Here is an 18437-nt window from a genome sequence, read left to right as displayed (position 1 = left end):
CACACACACACACACACACACACACACACACACACACACACACACACTTAAAAAGGAAGACTGGAGGAAAAGCACCAACACTGTAACAGTAGTTTTCTGGGATTTGAGCTGATCCTTGTGTGTCTTTTCTGTGTTTTCAGAAGTCTTGTAACAACATCCTTTGAAGTTTTGTTCATATTCCCTCCCTTCCCCACCACCAAGACACAAGCACATACCACATACACAGTTGGCTGGGGGGAACTGGTGGAGTTTGTGATCCCCACACCTTCTTGCCCCATACTTTTCTTTTTTCCTGGAAAACATAAAAAACTAAAGCAGCAAAGTGTAAAAGAGTCCTTTGGGTTTGGGAATATCAGACCGAAGACGGGGTTTTGAAATGCAGTTACTGCGGATGGTTATAGCAACCTGGATTTTTGGGACCAGTCCTCATTTCAAAGCTCGCATCCCATTTTGGCCATAAGTAGGCTCAATATGTTTTAATTTTTGATTTAGCAATTGTACTTCTTATGCCTACGGAATATGTTTTAGATGTTTTAGAAAGGCCTTTTGCACTAAAGTTAAAAATTTACAACTGACTCACAAAGATCATCTTTCTACAATGAAAGACAAGACCTAGGATGCAGCTGCTCCCGGAGTCACGTCCTGTGACTGTGAACAAGGAGCAAGGACCCCAGGCTTCATCTTCAGGCCCCAATTAGTGAGGCATCATTCTATGTGAGTGTAATATACCCACGATCATAATTACAAATCCTGACATTTAGAGGCTCCCAAAGTCAACGCCCATCCCAGCAGGGTTGGCCACATTATCGGGAGTTAAGGAGATGTAGAGCAATTAGAAGCCAAAGGAAAAGGTTAGCTCTACCACTCAGACGGAAGGCGTTCAGGAGCTAAACCCACCTGCTATTGCAGTGCTAATCTTTTTTAAATATCGGCTTTGAAGCCTTGTCATCCTTGACAAGGAGGATCTGAGTCTAAATGGAATGTTTAAGGGGAGTGCTTCCTCATCCCTCAATCAGGCTGCATGCTGACCTTTCTGTTGTCTCCACCAGTTGCTCGTCTTATCTTGAAATCCCAGAGAAGGTAGAACATCATTGGACCTGTCATGAGGTCAATCAGCCGGTGCTCAGGCCAATTTGCTAAATGTGTCCATGCTAAGGAGTCTGTTCCTTCCCCAGCCTGATGAAATGTAGCACCAATTAATCACTGACTAATTTTCAGGGAGTTGTGACCTTGCTCATAATTGTAGTACATTCATTTACCTGGCTTTCGGGGTTCTCAGACCAGGAATATGAGGCCACCTCAGGGACATGTGAAGCTGCTGAAACTTGTGTTTGAGGCTACCAGGGTGACAGGCTAGGGGATACTTGCCTCAGGCCAGCACTGACTTAGTTTATTTAGAATGTTCTGTATGGCTTGCACCCCCTAAAGGTGTTGCATATAGCTCAAGTGCATGCAAAAGACATTCTTTGTTTGAAAATTTTAGTGATATAGTAAGGTCTCATTGTTTTTTCTATCAACCTATCAATGCTTTACTTGTCTTTAGAAGTTGGTGGCTTTGTCATCATTCTCCACGAAGGTTTATTCTCTGAGAGCTGTTGCGTTATCTTAAAAGCAGAAAGGTTTCTTTTTTTTTTATTTTATGAAATAGACTGCTCTATTTGTAACCAAGTCTCATAAATTAAAATACTTGTCAAAATAAATGAATAGTATGTTTGTTATATTCATGACTTAAAATCACATTTGATTGCTTACTCATTAATCCACAAAATTAAGCAATACACCCTGGATTGCAGTCATTAGTACAAAATAAGCAGGGTTCTTCTAGCAGTCAAATGTAATGGAGAACACTGTACAGTTGTGTTTGTTTCAAAACTAGGTATGCTAATGTGCAAATTTGTTTTACAATTTTAAAAGGTTTCCTCTGGAAGAAAATCAAATACGTAAATGTAGTCCACCAGGAAACAGGATTGGGATTATAATGTACTAAATGGATTTTAGGTGCACAAATTGTAAGATGCAGTTCCGGATTGAACCTCAGGGATGGGCAGAAGCTATTTTGTCCTATACAGGAGCATGCCTGGTAATGAAGGTTACCTTTACTCCTATGTGCATGGAAAATTAGGACACAGGTGGTATCCACATAAAAGTGTAGACATCCATATAAAAGAGGCTCTGCTCTTCCTCTCGGATATAGCAGAGAACTCCAATCACTCATTTACCTGACCCCCTTCTACCTGCCAAGTACCATACTAGGAGCTTGGAATATCAAGGCAATTGTACTTTAGTTCTCCCATGTTTAGAATGGGAATAATGGTGCTTTTCTCATAGGGTTTCTTGTGATTCTTAAATCATGTATGTAAGCACTTTGAACAGTGCCGAGTGCATAATCAGGGCTATAAAATACTTGTTAAATATATTTTTAAATGATGTGACCCATGGTTTCAAGTAGCTTACGGTTTACTTTTAGACAGGTAAATAAATCAATGATCTTTTGTGCTGTGTGACCAGTGATGACAGACACCTGGACAGGTTATTGTGGAAACACCACAGAGTATGGTGGAGCGCCTCATGTGGGAGGCTGGAACTTCATTTTGAAAGCCATGATAGATAATGAAGAGGTTTTTTTGTTTTGTTTTGTTTTGCGGTACGCGGGCCTCTCACTGCTGTGGCCTCTCCCGTTGCGGAGCACAGGCTCCAGACACGCAGACCCAGCGGCCATGGCTCACGGGCCCAGCCGCTCCACGACATGTGGGATCTTCCCGGATCGGGAAACGATCCCGTGTCCCCTGCATCGGCAGGCGGACTCTCAACCACTGCGCCACCAGGGAAGCCCATGAAGAGTTTTAAGCTGGAGCAAGACCAAGCCAGATCTGTGTGATGGAAGACCACTCTAGCAGTAGTGTTACGGGTAAATGTCGGGACTGGAGTGGAACCCAGAAGTGGATTGGGGCGCTGGCAGTAGACACGTGAGGACCTGGCCAGAGGTAGTGTGGCATTTCGTTGTAATGGGATAATTCCTGCAGAGAGAAATCACTCATATTACAGCAAGTTACTGCCTTCAAGGATCTATTGACATAACCTCTGATGGCTGTGGTAGCACTGGGCCTCGGCTAAGACATTGCCGAACTGTATTTCTGAGACAGTGATAGCTTTGGTTTGGTCAGAAAATAGAATTTGTAGGGAAAATGAAACTAAGCCAGTGAAATAATATTCAGTGTCAATGTTACATCATTGTAAATGTATGTATGCTTTATAATTTACAAAATTATTTTCCCATATGCTATTTTATGCTTTCTGGTGTCAGATATACTTGTTTCAAATTGAATAGTCTTTCAAAAACGCAGATTAGGCATGCACGATTTAGATAAGAATAACTCGAAGAAAAAGTCATTTGTGTGTGTGTGTGTGTCCATGCGTTGTAAAACAACCTAACTTGTATCTTCATTTCTAATACTGTACACTCTCCCAAGACTTTCAGAGCCCTTGGGATTGGATAGAATCAAGGAACCGTCTACCGATATACTGGGTAAATGGCAAGCGAAGCCACCCAGCAGATTGGCCTCATCCCTGAAAATTTCCCAGCCAGTTTAACCCAAGTATCTTCTGCTTTCCTCTGGGTATATTATTTTTAATATGTGTAATTCAGAGACAGTGGAAATATTACTGACGAGTATACTGATTTTTTTATATTTCTGACATTTGTGTTATCCTGATGATTCTTAAAACTTCCTCCCGGTTTCTGTACTTGTTTACTTTTCCTGTAGCTGCCCCCAGGTGCCCTAGGATTAGGGTTTGGTGGCTGCCAGCTGAACTTCATTGAGACCCTTTGCCCAGCCACTGCTGTGAAAGGTGGAGGGCACCGAGGAAAGGGCTCCTCCGGCTTCCTCTGTGTGTATTAGATAATGAGTTGTGAATGTTGTCTCATGAATGGTGAGCTATTATTACTAAGGAAAGTAAAGAATGCAGCAAAGCAAACTCGAGATTCTCTTAAGTTTGTCAAGTGGAAACACATCATCTTTGAAATTTTAACTCAAGGTAGTCAAAAGAAAAATATGATTCAGTATAACTTACTACATAATTAAAGGAAGCAAATGTATTTTTGGCTGAAATAGGGGTGTTTTTTAATAGGCATATTTTTTGTTATTATGGGACAATTTAGGCTTCTGCCTCTTTAAAAAGTGATAAGGATAAAAGGGGTTCTTAGTACGATTGCATAAATCATGTTTTATTATTTTCTTTAGAATGCAGCTTAAAGCTGTAAAGGTCCCTATTATCAATTTTCAGTTTGGAGAGGAAATGAAAATTGGTTTTATCTCATTTACTGAATGTCGATTGAAGTTTCTGAGAATCAGAGCTGTTACACGCTTGTTCTGAGGCTGCTAGATCTGATGGTAGCATCTGATGAAGATGCTAATGTGAGCCCGCTAATTTTTAAAATCCAGATTAAATGTTTTTAGCTGGCTGTCAAAATCCTTTGAAGGCAGAGGGTCCATTTTCAAACCTTTGTTTAAAGCGGCATAAAATTAGCTCAATAGCCAGTTGTGATTTAGTTACAAGCAGATGCATACATTGAAATGAAATTCTGCAGTGTTTCTCCCAAAAGTCATAATGTGCTTTCTCTACTTGTGAAATTGTTGTAATTTCACAGTCTTACTTAGATTTAATTGTGTCTATTAAGATTTGAGACAAATGATTCCAGCTTTATTTTGTAGGATACTGTTTTTTTTCTTTGTCTTTTCATTCTACTTGATAGTTGTTGCTAACATGGAATATGTATGAAACAGTAAAAAAAAAAAAAAGAATATATATATATATATATATATGGCAAATAAGCCTTTCTTAGTAGTAAGTTAGTTCACTTGACATGTAATTAAAATGGAGCCACGTATCTCTCCTTGTAATTGCTTATCCCAAAAAGATACTTTTATAAATACAGTTTATTATGTTCTATGAGCATTTGGATCATTCTTTTTTATTCTCTATGTATACTAAAGATAATAGCATCAGATTATAAAAGCTCAGGCTGTAAGAGTGACAGAATGCTACAGGCTGGCGACAGGGCAGACCACCTCTTGAATATGGAGGGACTCTGCAGTAAATGTGCTTGGTGGCGCTTACTATTAAAATATTTACTTGTCAGTGTAGAAAGTAAAGGCATTGCTATATTGCTTCGAGTTATGGTAAAAATAGAACAGACAGCACAAACCACGTATTGCTAGGTGGAAGAACGGCACTGCATGTCTGAAGGTTGTGTGTTCTCGTGTGATGAAGAGCAAAGAAAAGAGAAAAACAAAAATTACCTATTTGATGTGTTTGATCTTGGTACTTTCTCTGTTCCTCTGTCAACCCTGTGATGAAGAGATTAAAGAGAAGCAACAAAGTAAAAACAGAATAGGGATAAACAAGTCAAGTGGGACTCAGTCCAGGAGCCAGGGAATGCTAGCTATGGGAGGAAAAGGAATTAACATTTACCCTTCCGTTGTGTACCAGGCTCTGTGCTAAGCATTTAGGCATGTGAGGAATATTATCGACGACGTTCATATTCCGCCTCCACCCCACTCACCCCCAACACACACCCATGAACTCACACTCACTCACACCTTTACCTTGTTTGAGTATAAAAATAGGTCTGAGTCCTTGAAGAGATATTGATGATGTGAAATTGTGAAGAGCACGTGGCTCTTTTGATCAAGTCTGTTATTCCGGGTTATGGGTTTTGTAAATTATCCAAAGCTCTTTTATTTCTTTTTGATCTTTGAGGTGGTGGTTGTTGACTTGTACGTTATTTTGACCTTCACAAGGTAAATACGAAAAAAAAAGATTGAACTATTCTTTAAAATAAAGCTTTTGCATAATATATTTTCTAGGTAAATTCTAAATAATTTCAGATGTTCCTTCCTAATACCCCCTGGGGAAGGAGTAGTCAGGGGGTACTTGTAGTTACCAAACTAATGCCTGATCTTTGAATTGGAAACACCATCAGCATTGGCAATTGAGATATAGTTATTGAAAATAATTTGTACATACCACATTAATGTACCTGTTTTCTTGTGTTTTCCTCAGTTCTTTTTAGGAAGTAGGTATTTTCCTGAGAAATACACTCCACCTTGACCTCTCAAGTAGAGGTACAAAACACATGAGGTCATTGCCTTAATTTTACTGACAGAAAATCTTTTCATGTTAAATCAAGCATGGGAAACTGGTAAAATGTAAAATTGACGTGAATTTGTAAAATAAAAGCTGAATGCTTCAATTTCGAGTTTATGGCATGTCAATTCAAGCTGTGCTTCCACTCAGTTATTCACATTTGTTTTAAAGCTACTTCTGGGGACACATCCAAAAGCTTCACACCAGGTACATCAAAGTTGGAAGAAAGATTGGAAGAAAGCCAATTGGAAGAAAGCAAGCAAGGGGGTGTCTGGGACCAAACTGCTAACGCTGCCCATCTCTCCATCCACCATCCACCCTAGTTCAACTCTTCCACTCCTTCAGAAACCAAATCAGCAGATTGTCCCTTTCAAACATGAACCAGAAAAGGAAAAGAAAACAAATAATCTCCATTTCAAGAGCAGAAGCCATTTCTGCCCCCACCCCCACCCCCACCCCAGGTGTTGAATAGAAAGTAAGGAATTTCTCCTCCCATCATAACAAAACGGAAGCAACAGTAATAATGATGATGATGTATTGAGTGTCTTATAGGTTTATATTGGTCATTTATACTCATTCATTTAAAAAATTAATTTTAGCGTTTTAAAAACACATGAAAAATCTAGCTATCTTTCATTGCTATATTAGGTTTCATATCCTTTTTTGCATCTTTTCACTTGTTTATTTCAACAAATATATGTTGGGTGCCTACCATCTCTAATTCACTGTTCTAGGGATACAGCAAACAACAAAATTGACAAAAATCATTGTCTCCTTGGAGCTTATAATCTAGTATACTTTCCTAGGGAGTTTTACAGGGAGGACAGGCAAATAAATAAGACAAATAAGAAAAAAACATAGCATTGAGTGGTGACAAATACTATAAAGAAAAATGAAGGGAGTGTGACAAGTGGGGGCAGGGGGAGAGGCGGCATTTCAATTGAGATAGTGTGGCCAGTGAAAGCCTGGCGCTTGATAAAAATGTGAGGGATCGAGGAACAAGCCATGCAGGTATCTGGTGGAAGACTGTGTCAGGCAGAGAGAACAGCAAATGTAAAGACAGAGAGGGACAAAGAAGATAGCATAGCTGGATAGAATCCTGAGAACAAGGGAGAGAATCATCAGGACATGGGGTCAGAACCTTCACTGGGAGCCCATTACCATACAGGGCATTGCAAGGACTTGGGCTTTATTCCAAGTGAGGTGGAAAGGTATAACAGGGTTCTGATCAGAGGAGAGATGCGATCCGCCTTAGGTTTCAGCAAGATCACACTGGCTGTTGTGTTGAAAGTGGATTGAAAGGGAGCCTGGGTGGAAACAAGGAGTCCAATCACAGAGCCCTTGCAGTAACCCATGGGAGAGGCTATAGGAGCTGGGTCCAAAGAGGTGACAGTGGAGGGGGTAAGAAGTGGTCAAGGTCTGGTTATATTTTGACATTTATTGACCAATTGGATGTGTGTGCGGTGTATGAGAGAAGGGGAGAAAGGGAAGGAAAGAGGGATTGAGGATTACTATAAGTCTTTTGGCCTGAGCAACTAGAAGGATAGATTGCCATTAATTAGGGATGTAAAAAGCTTATGGAAAGAGCTTTGGAAGATCAGTTTTTCAGTTGCTGACATGATAGGATAGGCAATTGACCATATGAGCCTGGATTTCAGGAAGAAGCTCTGGGTTGGAGATTGAAGTATGGAATTTATCAGCATATACTTATATCTTTGCCATGAGACAAATTCAATCACAACACAAATTTAGAGGTATTCACTTTAACGTTTTTAGAGATAAGTGAAAGGAAACTTAATGGAGGGGCCAGGGATTTGAGGACAAAACTGAGAGAATGTGGTGTTCTGGAAGGTAAGTGAAGAAAACCATTTAAGGAGGAAGCAGTGATCAACTGTGCCCTAAAATCAAGCCAGAGACGCGGCTTTGAATTTAGCACCGTGGAGACTGTTTTTGGTCTTGATAAGAGCGGTTTCAGTGGAAGAGAGGGGTGAGAGCCTGGCTAGAGGGGCCTCAGGAAAGACTAGGAGGACGGAGATTGGAAACTGTTCTATGGAGAGCTTTCAAATTTGGCTTTAGATGGAAGGTGGGAAATGGGGCCGTTTCAGTAGGGGTGAGTCTTGAGAAGGTTGATTTGCTTTTGGTTTCGGTTTTTTGACGAGCAGGTGAATAGCATATTTGTAAACTGACCTACCTGTGTGTATCTGGGGATTAGATGCCTAAATGCTGATAGAGATCTGTGGGGATGGGAGTTTTGATTGGAAGTAAAGTCTGTTTGAACAGATCATTTTGGATCGTGTGGTCTTATGAAAATATCACTGCTGTACTGAGTGACATGAAAATACTGGCAACACATAAGGAGAACAGAAGGGGCACCAGAAGATGGATAGGACAGCAGAAGAGGAAGGCGTCCAAATCAAATATTGCCTGTTTGCCTTTTGCATAAAGTTGAGGTTACCGCAGTCCCTAAGGTGTCAGTGGAAAATCTCCCACATGCCACAGAAGTTTAGTTTAAATGGAACCTTAACAGAAAATTTTTTATAAAGATATAACTCTTTTTTTTTTTTTTTAAATGTTCAGCTCATCGCTGTGGGAAAGGTAATTTTGAATGGGTTTAAAGGTGGAGTAAGGCCATTTTCATACACTGGACACTTTGGAAATCAGTCTGCCTTCTGTTGAGGGATTAGAACGGTGGTTTATGTTAATTACATATCTCTGTAACACTCTCCACCAGGAACTGTGTCACCAGGAAAGTAGGTGTTCTTGATGAATCAAGTAATACAGCTAACAGAGACCTACAGCATAGGGTTTAAATTAATTATCAGTGTTGACGCAAGTGTAAGTCTGGATATACTGTAGATGTTGAGATGAAGACTGGATGAAGAGTCTCTTATCAGCCAGCACTTGTGGTACCAGTGCCTTTGTCTGGGTGCCACAGATTCAGGAGCTGATTCTCTCCTTTCCAGGAGTAGAGACTTTATTCCATCCATTCATCCAGACATCCAGAGTAGGCTCTGTGGAGATAATTCCTGTCAATCATGAGATTGAGAGACAGACTAGGCAATTAATTAATCAAAGAGATGATGAGATTTGGGGAGCCTCCAGGTCTCACTGTCATCTTTGAGAAAGTCGTGTATTTGCCTGTTATCTCCAAAGAGCAGAATACACATTTCTTTAGGGTATAACATCCTCCTGGACAAGCTGTAAACATTCCATAATGTAGCCTCTCTTTTCACAGTGCTTTTTTTGGAAAATACAGTATGGTCTGAATCCCTGGATTGGACTAGATTCTAGTACAGATTACTGTTTAGTCTGTCACTTTGGGAAACAAACTCTCTGACTACCCTGTGTTCCCATTAGATAAATAGGTATAACATTGTTACTGCATATGCTCTGACCTTGTGTGAATATAATAGTAGTATGGAAAACAGTGAAGTATTTTAAGGAGAGAAGGTTACATAAGAGCCGTAGATAATGATTTATTTGTGAGCTATCAAGTTTAAGCTTTTGTACTATACTTCTGAGTGATACCCTTTTTTTCTTTTTGCCATTATTTCAGGCACGTAGGATCTACTAAGATTTAAGGATGTAGCAAGAGGGAAATCTTACACAAAACTGTGTGTAGTACCAGTATAATAAGCCACTTTGCCTTGTTGATTAGTATATTAAAATAAATGTTACAAGTATGTGTTAGAATTCACCAATATGTAAAATTGAAATTATGTCACAGGAATAGTGATGAAAATAACACTTCTATCACATTTTAAAAGTTGATTTTGTTTTCCTTTTCAGGATTTAAAGTGTTAGACTCTTCATTTTGGCCAGATGATTAGAAAGATATAGTTCTCCTGATTATTTTTATACTAGAATAATCTTTCATTATTAATCCATTTAAGTCATCTCAAATCGGTTCATCAGTGCTACCAATTAAAAATAGAAAATGTATGTGCTCAATTTCAAGAATTAAAAATAATGCCTTGGGAGTAGCATTTCTTTCCGTGGTGAGAGGATTGTTGGATTTTCCAATTAAAGAAGTCTCCATACTGGAAATGAGTAGTCAATTATGAAGGTTATTTTTGAATAGCCAATTTGCATATCCCTAATTGTATTCATTTCTTTTGAAAGACTGAACTTGGATTTTATGATGTTTTGATTGGTTAACCCTGCACTGGTGTTATTAATACTACTGCCAACAAGGTTCCCCTATGAATGGGGCTTTGAATGCCTTTCCTAAATAAATGTTTGAATGATAAGTAGGTTTGTTTTATTTAATGAATGGAAATTTCTGAAAATTTACTAGCAGTTTTCTAAATTTGCACTCACTGCACTTTATTGGATTGACAGTAACATCCCTGAGCTGCCTACTGCACTCATACTTGGACTTTTCCACATCAGGTGATGAGAGCCATTGGAAGTTCCTATCGTGATGCTGTCTGCTGGCCAGGAACGCCAATGGCTGCGTCTGCCATTTATACAGCAGTGTTTGCCCAATTACTTGATTATTTTATTATATGTTGCCCCTATTTTAAGAAAAATGACTTGGAGATGGACAGTTAAACGTTTTTACATTAATGACGAGAAGCATAGTTCTCATATGAAATAAAATTGAGATGAAGGTGGGAATAATTAAAAGTTCTGAGGTTTAGTGTCTTTGGACTTAAACCAATCAACATGGAGTTAGTTATGAAGGAACATAACGAAATTGCAGGCATGAATACAAATGGGATATCTATGTGTACAAGATAAACACAGATTGTGTGTAAATATACACATGTATGTACAGTTCTACTTATTATGATTGTGTCTGAAAGGCAGTTACAGTTAGGAATTTTATCGTCTTTACCTCTCTAAAACTGGAATGTCCTCTTCTACCATGTAAGTCTGTTGTTCAAATCCTACATATCCAACTTTCATGTCTGGCAGCACTCTTGAATGAAAGAGATACTGAAGTCCTTTTAGGCATATGAGAAAAGGTGGTGAGGGGAGGTGACGGCCATTTCATTCCTTCCAGAGGGTTAGCCAGAATTGGATCTCTATTTCAGGAATATACAAACAAACCATTAATTATTTCTTGGCCATGGCACTTTTAGGCATAATATTGAATTAAGAGTTGTGCTACAATAATATTAAAGTTTTCAGTTTTAAGAGGTCATTTTTTTTCAAAACCAAATAAAGATCACAATCAGCTAGATACAGGGTCGATGTGATATGCACGTTCTACAAAGTAATTAGTGCTGTTGGATTTGTTTGTAGCTGATTGCTGTGTTTGACGAACAAGAACCACTCCACAAGATCGAGAGCCCCAGTGGAAACCCCGCAGGCCGGCAGAGCCCAGATGCTTTTGAGACGGAAGTGGCTGCCCAACTGGCTGCGTTTAAACCAGTTGGTGGGGAAATTGAAGTAACCCCTTCTGCTCTGAAATTAGGTAGGTGTATTATTTTAGTGGTATGCTTTTCACCTGGTTGAAATACCTCATCTTGCTGGCTATGAGTTTCTTCTACTTTATGACTTACCCTGTTAGTGTTTGCCTTTAAAAACATAAACCTGGTTTGTCTTTCTCTACATTATTTTTTTTAATGTAGATCTTTGCGGCTGCTGATGCTCAGGCAATAGATGCAGTGTTTTTCTTGAATTGCAAGTGAATCGGAATTGCATATCCTTGAAGTTACTGGGGAGGAGTTGGACTGTAAATGATGAGCTTCATCCGTAGCATATGAGGACTGCTTAAATTTTTTAAAAAGTCCCTGAAAAAAGTCACTTGGAAAAAGCTAAGGGTTATCAAGGAATCCAGGCTAGAAATAAAAGGTCACTTTCCGTTTTAGCCACCTTTTTCTTCTCCACAAGTTGTATAACTCAGAGTTTGGGGAAAACATTTTGAAGTTAGTTTCTAATTCTGTCCTACTGATTTATTCCAACCTGGTGATTTTGCTCAGAATTGCCTTTTGTTATATTTGTTTTGAAGGTATTGGTAGAAAGAGAAAATAAACATTCTTCTAAAGTTTTAGTGAATTTATGTCTCCAAGATAAATAATGTCAGTTATTGGTGATAACTCTTAAAGATAATTTTAGGTCAGTTTAACAGCATAAAGTTTTGAAAATCCACTAATATTTTGGTACTTAAAACCATTTTTTATTCCCGTTGAATGTATGCATACATTTTGAGACAGCTCTAAGCACCGGTTATAGGTTAATTCTCAGGCTAGAACAGAGGTTTTTTTCCATTTTGCAAAGGGAAACATATGCTTAAAATTGTAAAAATTTTACATAGTATAATTTTTGCCATTTGAAACAAAATACATTATACAGTTTATTTTACATGCCACAATACTGAATATTTTTATTTTGTACTAGTTTTCTGGAAAGCATCTACAGTGCCCCTTTTAAAATAAACCAAGTGGAAATTAAATGACCCGTCGTCTTCATAATTTTTCTCTATCGTTTGGAAACCAAGCCAGCAGAGCAGTTCTGCTGGAACTCGGTCGTTGGAGGGCTTTGTGGCAGCTTCTCCTCATCTGGAGTGAAGTTTGTGGCTTCAGCAACCTCACAGCCCTATCATTCATTTGCATAATGGATGCCTTTTATCCATTATGCAAATAGTATGGGAGGAAAATTAGGCAATAAGGGAAGACGAAAGGAGAAAATTGCTTGTTTTAATATTCTATTTATAAGCAAGCACTGTGGTCTTCAAAAGGCTGAACCTCAGAGTACCCCTGTGCCTGGGAATTTGTTTTTTCACCTTTCTCTTATGAGCTTTCTCAGGGAAAAATGTTTGTTTTTCTTTGGCTTTTTCAGCTTTTGTTGAACCATCTGAGCAATATAACGTTCAGCGTAGGAAGAAAAGTAAGCTGAGGTTCCCCATCTTTGAAGGTGGACTTTTCTGCTTCTTCAATACTGATTTCGGGTCAGACACAGATAGGAAATAATATTTATTCAGTGGTGACTATATGCGAGGCACAGAACTCAAGGCAGTGCACCGCGTATTCTAAATCCTGTACTCCTAACAATTCATTTATGCCTCGTGATACTTAGTTGGGTTCTATTATCTCCCTAATTTAAGAGATGAGGAAACAGGCCTAGAGTAGTTAAATAGCTCCTCCAAAGTCACATAGCTGTTAGGTGGCAAATTTATGATTTGAACCCTTGCTAGCTCCAGTGTCAGGAACAATTTTTCTGTGCTGTCTTTCATATGCTCTTTGTAAAATAAGACAGTGATATCATTTTCCTGAGAGTCATTTTGTGAATATGTATCACATATTCATATTCTGAATATTAATATTCTGAAAATGCTTAACTCCTTGGCTTCAAATCCCATTTCACCTAGTGTCACAGATGAAATGGTGAGATTGGCCAGCCTTCACTATTTGGTGGTCAGTGTTGCCTTCCAGCCATTCAGTCTGAAACCGTGGCATTATATCCTTTTCCTTCCTTTTCTTCCCATCATCCACAGTTTCTTCAGCCTTCATGTTCCATGACCATTGAAGCAGGCCGGAGCTTTCCCATCAATCAGACTAATACAGAGGCCTCAAACTGACCTTCTTTGCAGGGCCGGCTTTCCCGAATCTCTGCTTCTGCCAGATCTACCTTTCTAAATCACAAAGCTGATTATATAACTCCCCTGCTCAACAACTTCCAGTGGCTTCCCACCGCTAGGAGAACCATGTCCAAACTCATTAGCAAGCTGATGCAGACAGTTCCTCAGAATTAGATGGAGGTATTTGGGCAGGGATGAAGGATGAAGAAATCATCCCTTATCTACTCTCATGGTTCTATCAGACTCAGTACTTTACATTTCTGGAACTTTAAAAGCAAAGAAAAAAGTATTTATTGAGTTTCTCAGATAGAGGAATTAAAGACAGAAGCAAAGCCACCAGCTTTGGTATCTGCCCATTCTGTTTTCCTTTCATTGCCCTCAAGGCAGGGTGTGGTCATGGCTTGGGCTCGCAGGGATGGAGGGATATGCTTGGCAGCAGACGCAGTATCCATGAATGGCTCTTCTGGGAGGTGACCTGGTTGTGCTGCCAGGCCCACCCTGAGACCTTCTTTAGACAAAGAATGGGAGGGGGTAGTCAGAGGAGGAGTAGCATGTGTGTGTCAGCGATTCTTCACCACAGGGGGCATATAAAATGCCAAGCCCCAAAGCCCCAGCCCATCCTCTCTGCTCCCCACTCAGCTCTCAGAGGCCACTGGAACTGGTTCTACTTCTCATGGGACTCATTAGCCCAGGCTGGTACAACACACGCGGGGCTGATTCTCCCTGGTTCTCTCGCTCTTGAGATCCATCCAAGACGATGGGGAATTTAACCATTATCGGTTTGCATGCTTATCTTACTTAAGATAATCTGTTACCATTTAACAGATATTGGGAATCTAGATGTTCTTACCATTAGGTCATGTTAATCACCAAAAATGTAGGTTTTACTGATACTGAAATAAAAATGCACTCAACATTCAGTATAATTTTTGTATCTTTCTCCAGCACAAGTTAGTCATCATCAGTATCCTGTTAAAAACTGACAGCCTTCCCGCCCCCCTCCATACATGCAGATAGCGGTTGGGCCCACCTCTTTTCTTTATCTTCCAAGTTGAAACACTTACACACAGAATATGCAGGAAGCTCGTATTCAGGGGCTCTTCATGATCTATCCCCTTCTTGTCTGCCCGCTTTTATTACTAGCCACTCTTCTACAATCACCTTAACCTGCAGCTACCACAAGCCACTTGGCATTCCCTAAATTTGCTACTTTCTTTCAAACCTTTGTGTCTTTGTAGTTAGTGTTCCCTTCACCTGGCTCACCCCTTTGCCTCTTTTCTACTTGGTGAAATTGTATGCACCTTTTAAACTCCAGCTCAAATATGCCCTTATTTGTGAAACCTTGTCCAAATCTTTAAGATAGTACAGTTAAGTGTACCATAAATGCATTTCTTAATTCTTCAACAATGAAGGGATACAAAGATGAAGAAATTTTCTACTGACCAAAAGGGATTCATAGTTTTGCACCCTGTAAGCTAATGGGGTATATATATTTTTACATTTGCAAGACGAATTTTGAATCAACTGGGCAAACACATAATTCCAACTTCATCCAAATTGTTTCCTACCATTTATTTTGTAATGGATTTTCTAATGTAATGCTAAACGACTAAGCCCTGACTCAGCCCTAACTAGCAAATCATTCTAACACTTTAAGATTATAATGTTTCTTTAGTTGGCCAGTACATATTACTGTGTAGACTAGAGATTGCTAACCTAAGTCTATTTAAGAGAAGAGACAGGGTAGAACAAACACCAGGTAGAATAGCAAAGAATCATATTCACAGAGCCCATTTAGACTTTAAAATCACCTAGTTCAGGAGTTTTCCAGGTCTCCTTTGAGGAGCCCTATGGTACTTCCTAACACGTTTTGGGATTTCAACAAATATTTGATTCTAGTTAATTAATAACATTTATTGAACACTTAAATTGTAGATGCTGTTTTAATTCATTCACACTCACTCTTTGTACACATAAGATTGGTTATACTAGCAGGGAAGAAAGGGATGCAGAAGGCTGTTGAGTAGGCAATAGAGAATCCTAATACTAATCCTAAGTCCTACAGCAAAGAAACCTACCTTCACTCAAAAGAATTGTTAGCACCTCTTAGAATAACTTTTGTGAAAAGCTGATCTGTTAATAGACAATTCCACAGAATTTCATAAGAGCAATTTTCTAGACAATTAACATTATTTTACAAGTGACCAAGTAAAAGCTTAGACTCAGTGTGTGCTGTGATGTCAAATAACTAGTTGGTTTAAGGAGTAGAATTGGAACCTGCATTTCTTGGCTTTCAGCTACATGACATCTTTTGGATTAATTGTAGGTTTCAATTATCTGTACCTTTTAATACTATATGGGATAAAATAATACCTTATATCCTTTTGGAATGAGATAGAGTGTAAATTAATAAATATATACTATGAATAGTTGTAAATAAAAAGCTAATAAGGAAGTACCAGAAAATTAATATGGAGAAAATTTCTTTTCAATCCTTCTGTGTCAGAAATGAATTTGCTTCTGTTTCTTCATCCCATGTGTATGCACACACATGCACTTACACGCATGTGTGTATGTTTGGGGAAAAATTGCACTGAAACAAACATGCTAATATTTGGGATTGGGTAATTTTTCTCCCATATTGTGGATACTGTTGTCCTTTTTGACATTTCAAGTATCTTCATGTAGAGCCTTCTGTAAATAAGACAAATTAGTGAGGACGCTTAGTTTGATGTTTGGAAGAATGAGAGTCCTTTAGCCTTTCTCCAACTAATCCTTATGCTGCCTTTATGATCAGTGGTAACTGACCTTCTGCTGTTCCCCAAAATACTTCATGAGGCTGTAGTCCAAGGTTGACCCAATCCTTGTCCCTTGAGAACCAATGATATGGAGCCAGTCCCAGACCCTACAGTATTTGATCTAGCTGTGTATCCAGACAAGTCATTTAACCTATAGCTATCACATTTTTCCAACCAAAGAATAAATCAGGACACATTTAGCGTTCTATAGAAGTGAATATTCTTAACTGAGATCATACAGGTTACTTCCTTATGAGCCACTGCCATATCTCCCTGGGCCATAGTTTTCTCATCGATACTATAGGCCTTTCTTGCTCTAATGGGCTATGATTGTCCCAGGAGAATTTCATTAATTCCAAGCTGAATTTGGATCTGACTCCATGCCCCTGTCAATTTCCATCCTATGGCCCCAGTTAATTCGTAGTTTTATTTTGAAACTTTTGGTAATTTTTCCTCAGTACTCTTGACTGAAATTTGCTATTTTGGGTTAAGGTTCCACGAGAAAATATGTCTTTAGTTCTAATTATTTAAGCAATGCAATTTAAACAGTGTATCAGGATAAAAAGTACTTTCAGCTTCGTTGTTGCCACTCTTGTGATCTATATTACCCAGATATAAAGCAATCTGATTAAAGTTTGGAGTTGAAACGGTATTAGCTTTATTCTCCTCTTGTGTGTTAAACTTTGAAGATGAGATACTTTCTGTTTGAAAGTGATTCTTGTTTTTGAGACTTGAAAGCCGAAAGGTGCCTCAGATGCTTTATTGTTTCCATGTGTGTTTGTGCTTCTTCAAAACTGAAAGGAAAATTATGATTGTATGTTTGTTATAATATAATTATTTTCAAAACATTGAGTTCTCCTCTCTTTATTTTCAGTAGTTCCCAGATCATGTGGTATAGCCATAGATTAGTGTTGGAAATTGTGACCATTTTCTATCTGATTTTGACTAATTTACTGAATAAGGGAAACATGTGGGATCGTTTGTCTGAATTTTTAAAGAAACCAAATCCCTTTATGGCGCTGATCTTTGGGAAGAAAATAAAGCAGGGGGAAGTTTATTCCTTTAATTAGGCTTCAGTGTGTAAGTAGCTGCTGTGCCCATAATGTGAGTTTAAGTATTGGCATCTGATCCTAGACAAACACAGTCACACCACACACATAGCAGAACGAAAGCTCAGGGCTGGGCCAGGCTTCTGGCAGAGCCTTTGAATTCTGACTACAAAGCACCCAAGCCTGTGAGGGTTCCTTGTTACTGGAAGCTCTCTGCTGTGGGCAGTGAAACCCCAAGTTGAAATGACCAGGGAACTGAGGTCATTTGCTTGGATGAATCCATAAGTCATCATTCGGTCAGAGTTTCATCCTATTTGTTTCCTATTGAGTCTGATTATTCAAAAGTTAACAGCTATAGAATCGTTTTCCTTTCTCTTCTTTTGTCTCCCTTGGGAGCCTGGTATTTTCTCCCATGTAGGCTTAGATGAATGATGTTGTAATTAGCTATGGTAACCTTGCCAGGCTATCGTCGATCAGTCATAGCCACGTAGTCTATAAAGTGTGTGCATGCTTTTCTGGTATGACGGTAACTAAATCAGGACTAAAGGGGTCACAGTGTTCTAACCCATTTCTGGCACCATTATTCTTTTGCTATTGTTTTGGGTTTTATTTTAGTTTGTTTTCAGAGTAGATGAAAAGTTGCTGGGGAGGGAGGTGGTACAGGGAAAGTCAGGTTATACGTCGAATGTTTTTTAAAAAAATTAATACTCTGGAAAAGGGCCTGAGGTACTTGATTAAATGAAAGAATAAAATGAATATCTAAAGACAAGCAACTCCTAACAAATATTAAAAGGTAATTACTACACAGGAATAATTTGTGTTTGTGTTAGTGAAGTACAAATGTGAATGATAGTTCAAATATGACGCTTTCAATATACCCGGGATTGCGTCCTGAGTAATTGTAGATGAATGGTC

General features: G+C 38.9%; 1 protein-coding gene across 1 annotated transcript in view; it reads left to right on the top strand.

The window, feature by feature from the left end:
* PARD3B (par-3 family cell polarity regulator beta) overlaps nucleotides 1–18437 on the top strand; it is a 1036702-nt gene that overhangs the window by 372851 nt on the left and 645414 nt on the right. Inside the window, exon 3 of the mRNA XM_027123437.1 lies at nucleotides 11398–11569. Coding sequence (XP_026979238.1) covers nucleotides 11398–11569 — 172 coding nt within the window. The remainder of the gene's footprint in view (nucleotides 1–11397; nucleotides 11570–18437) is intronic.

This window comes from Aethalodelphis obliquidens, unplaced genomic scaffold (assembly GCF_003676395.1).
Source record: "Aethalodelphis obliquidens isolate GAN/ISIS:26980383/991018 unplaced genomic scaffold, ASM367639v1 scaffold2, whole genome shotgun sequence".
NCBI classification, from domain to species: Eukaryota; Metazoa; Chordata; class Mammalia; order Artiodactyla; family Delphinidae; genus Aethalodelphis; species Aethalodelphis obliquidens.
Note: the sequence above shows the minus strand (reverse complement) of the source record. Positions and strands in the feature narration are given on the sequence as shown.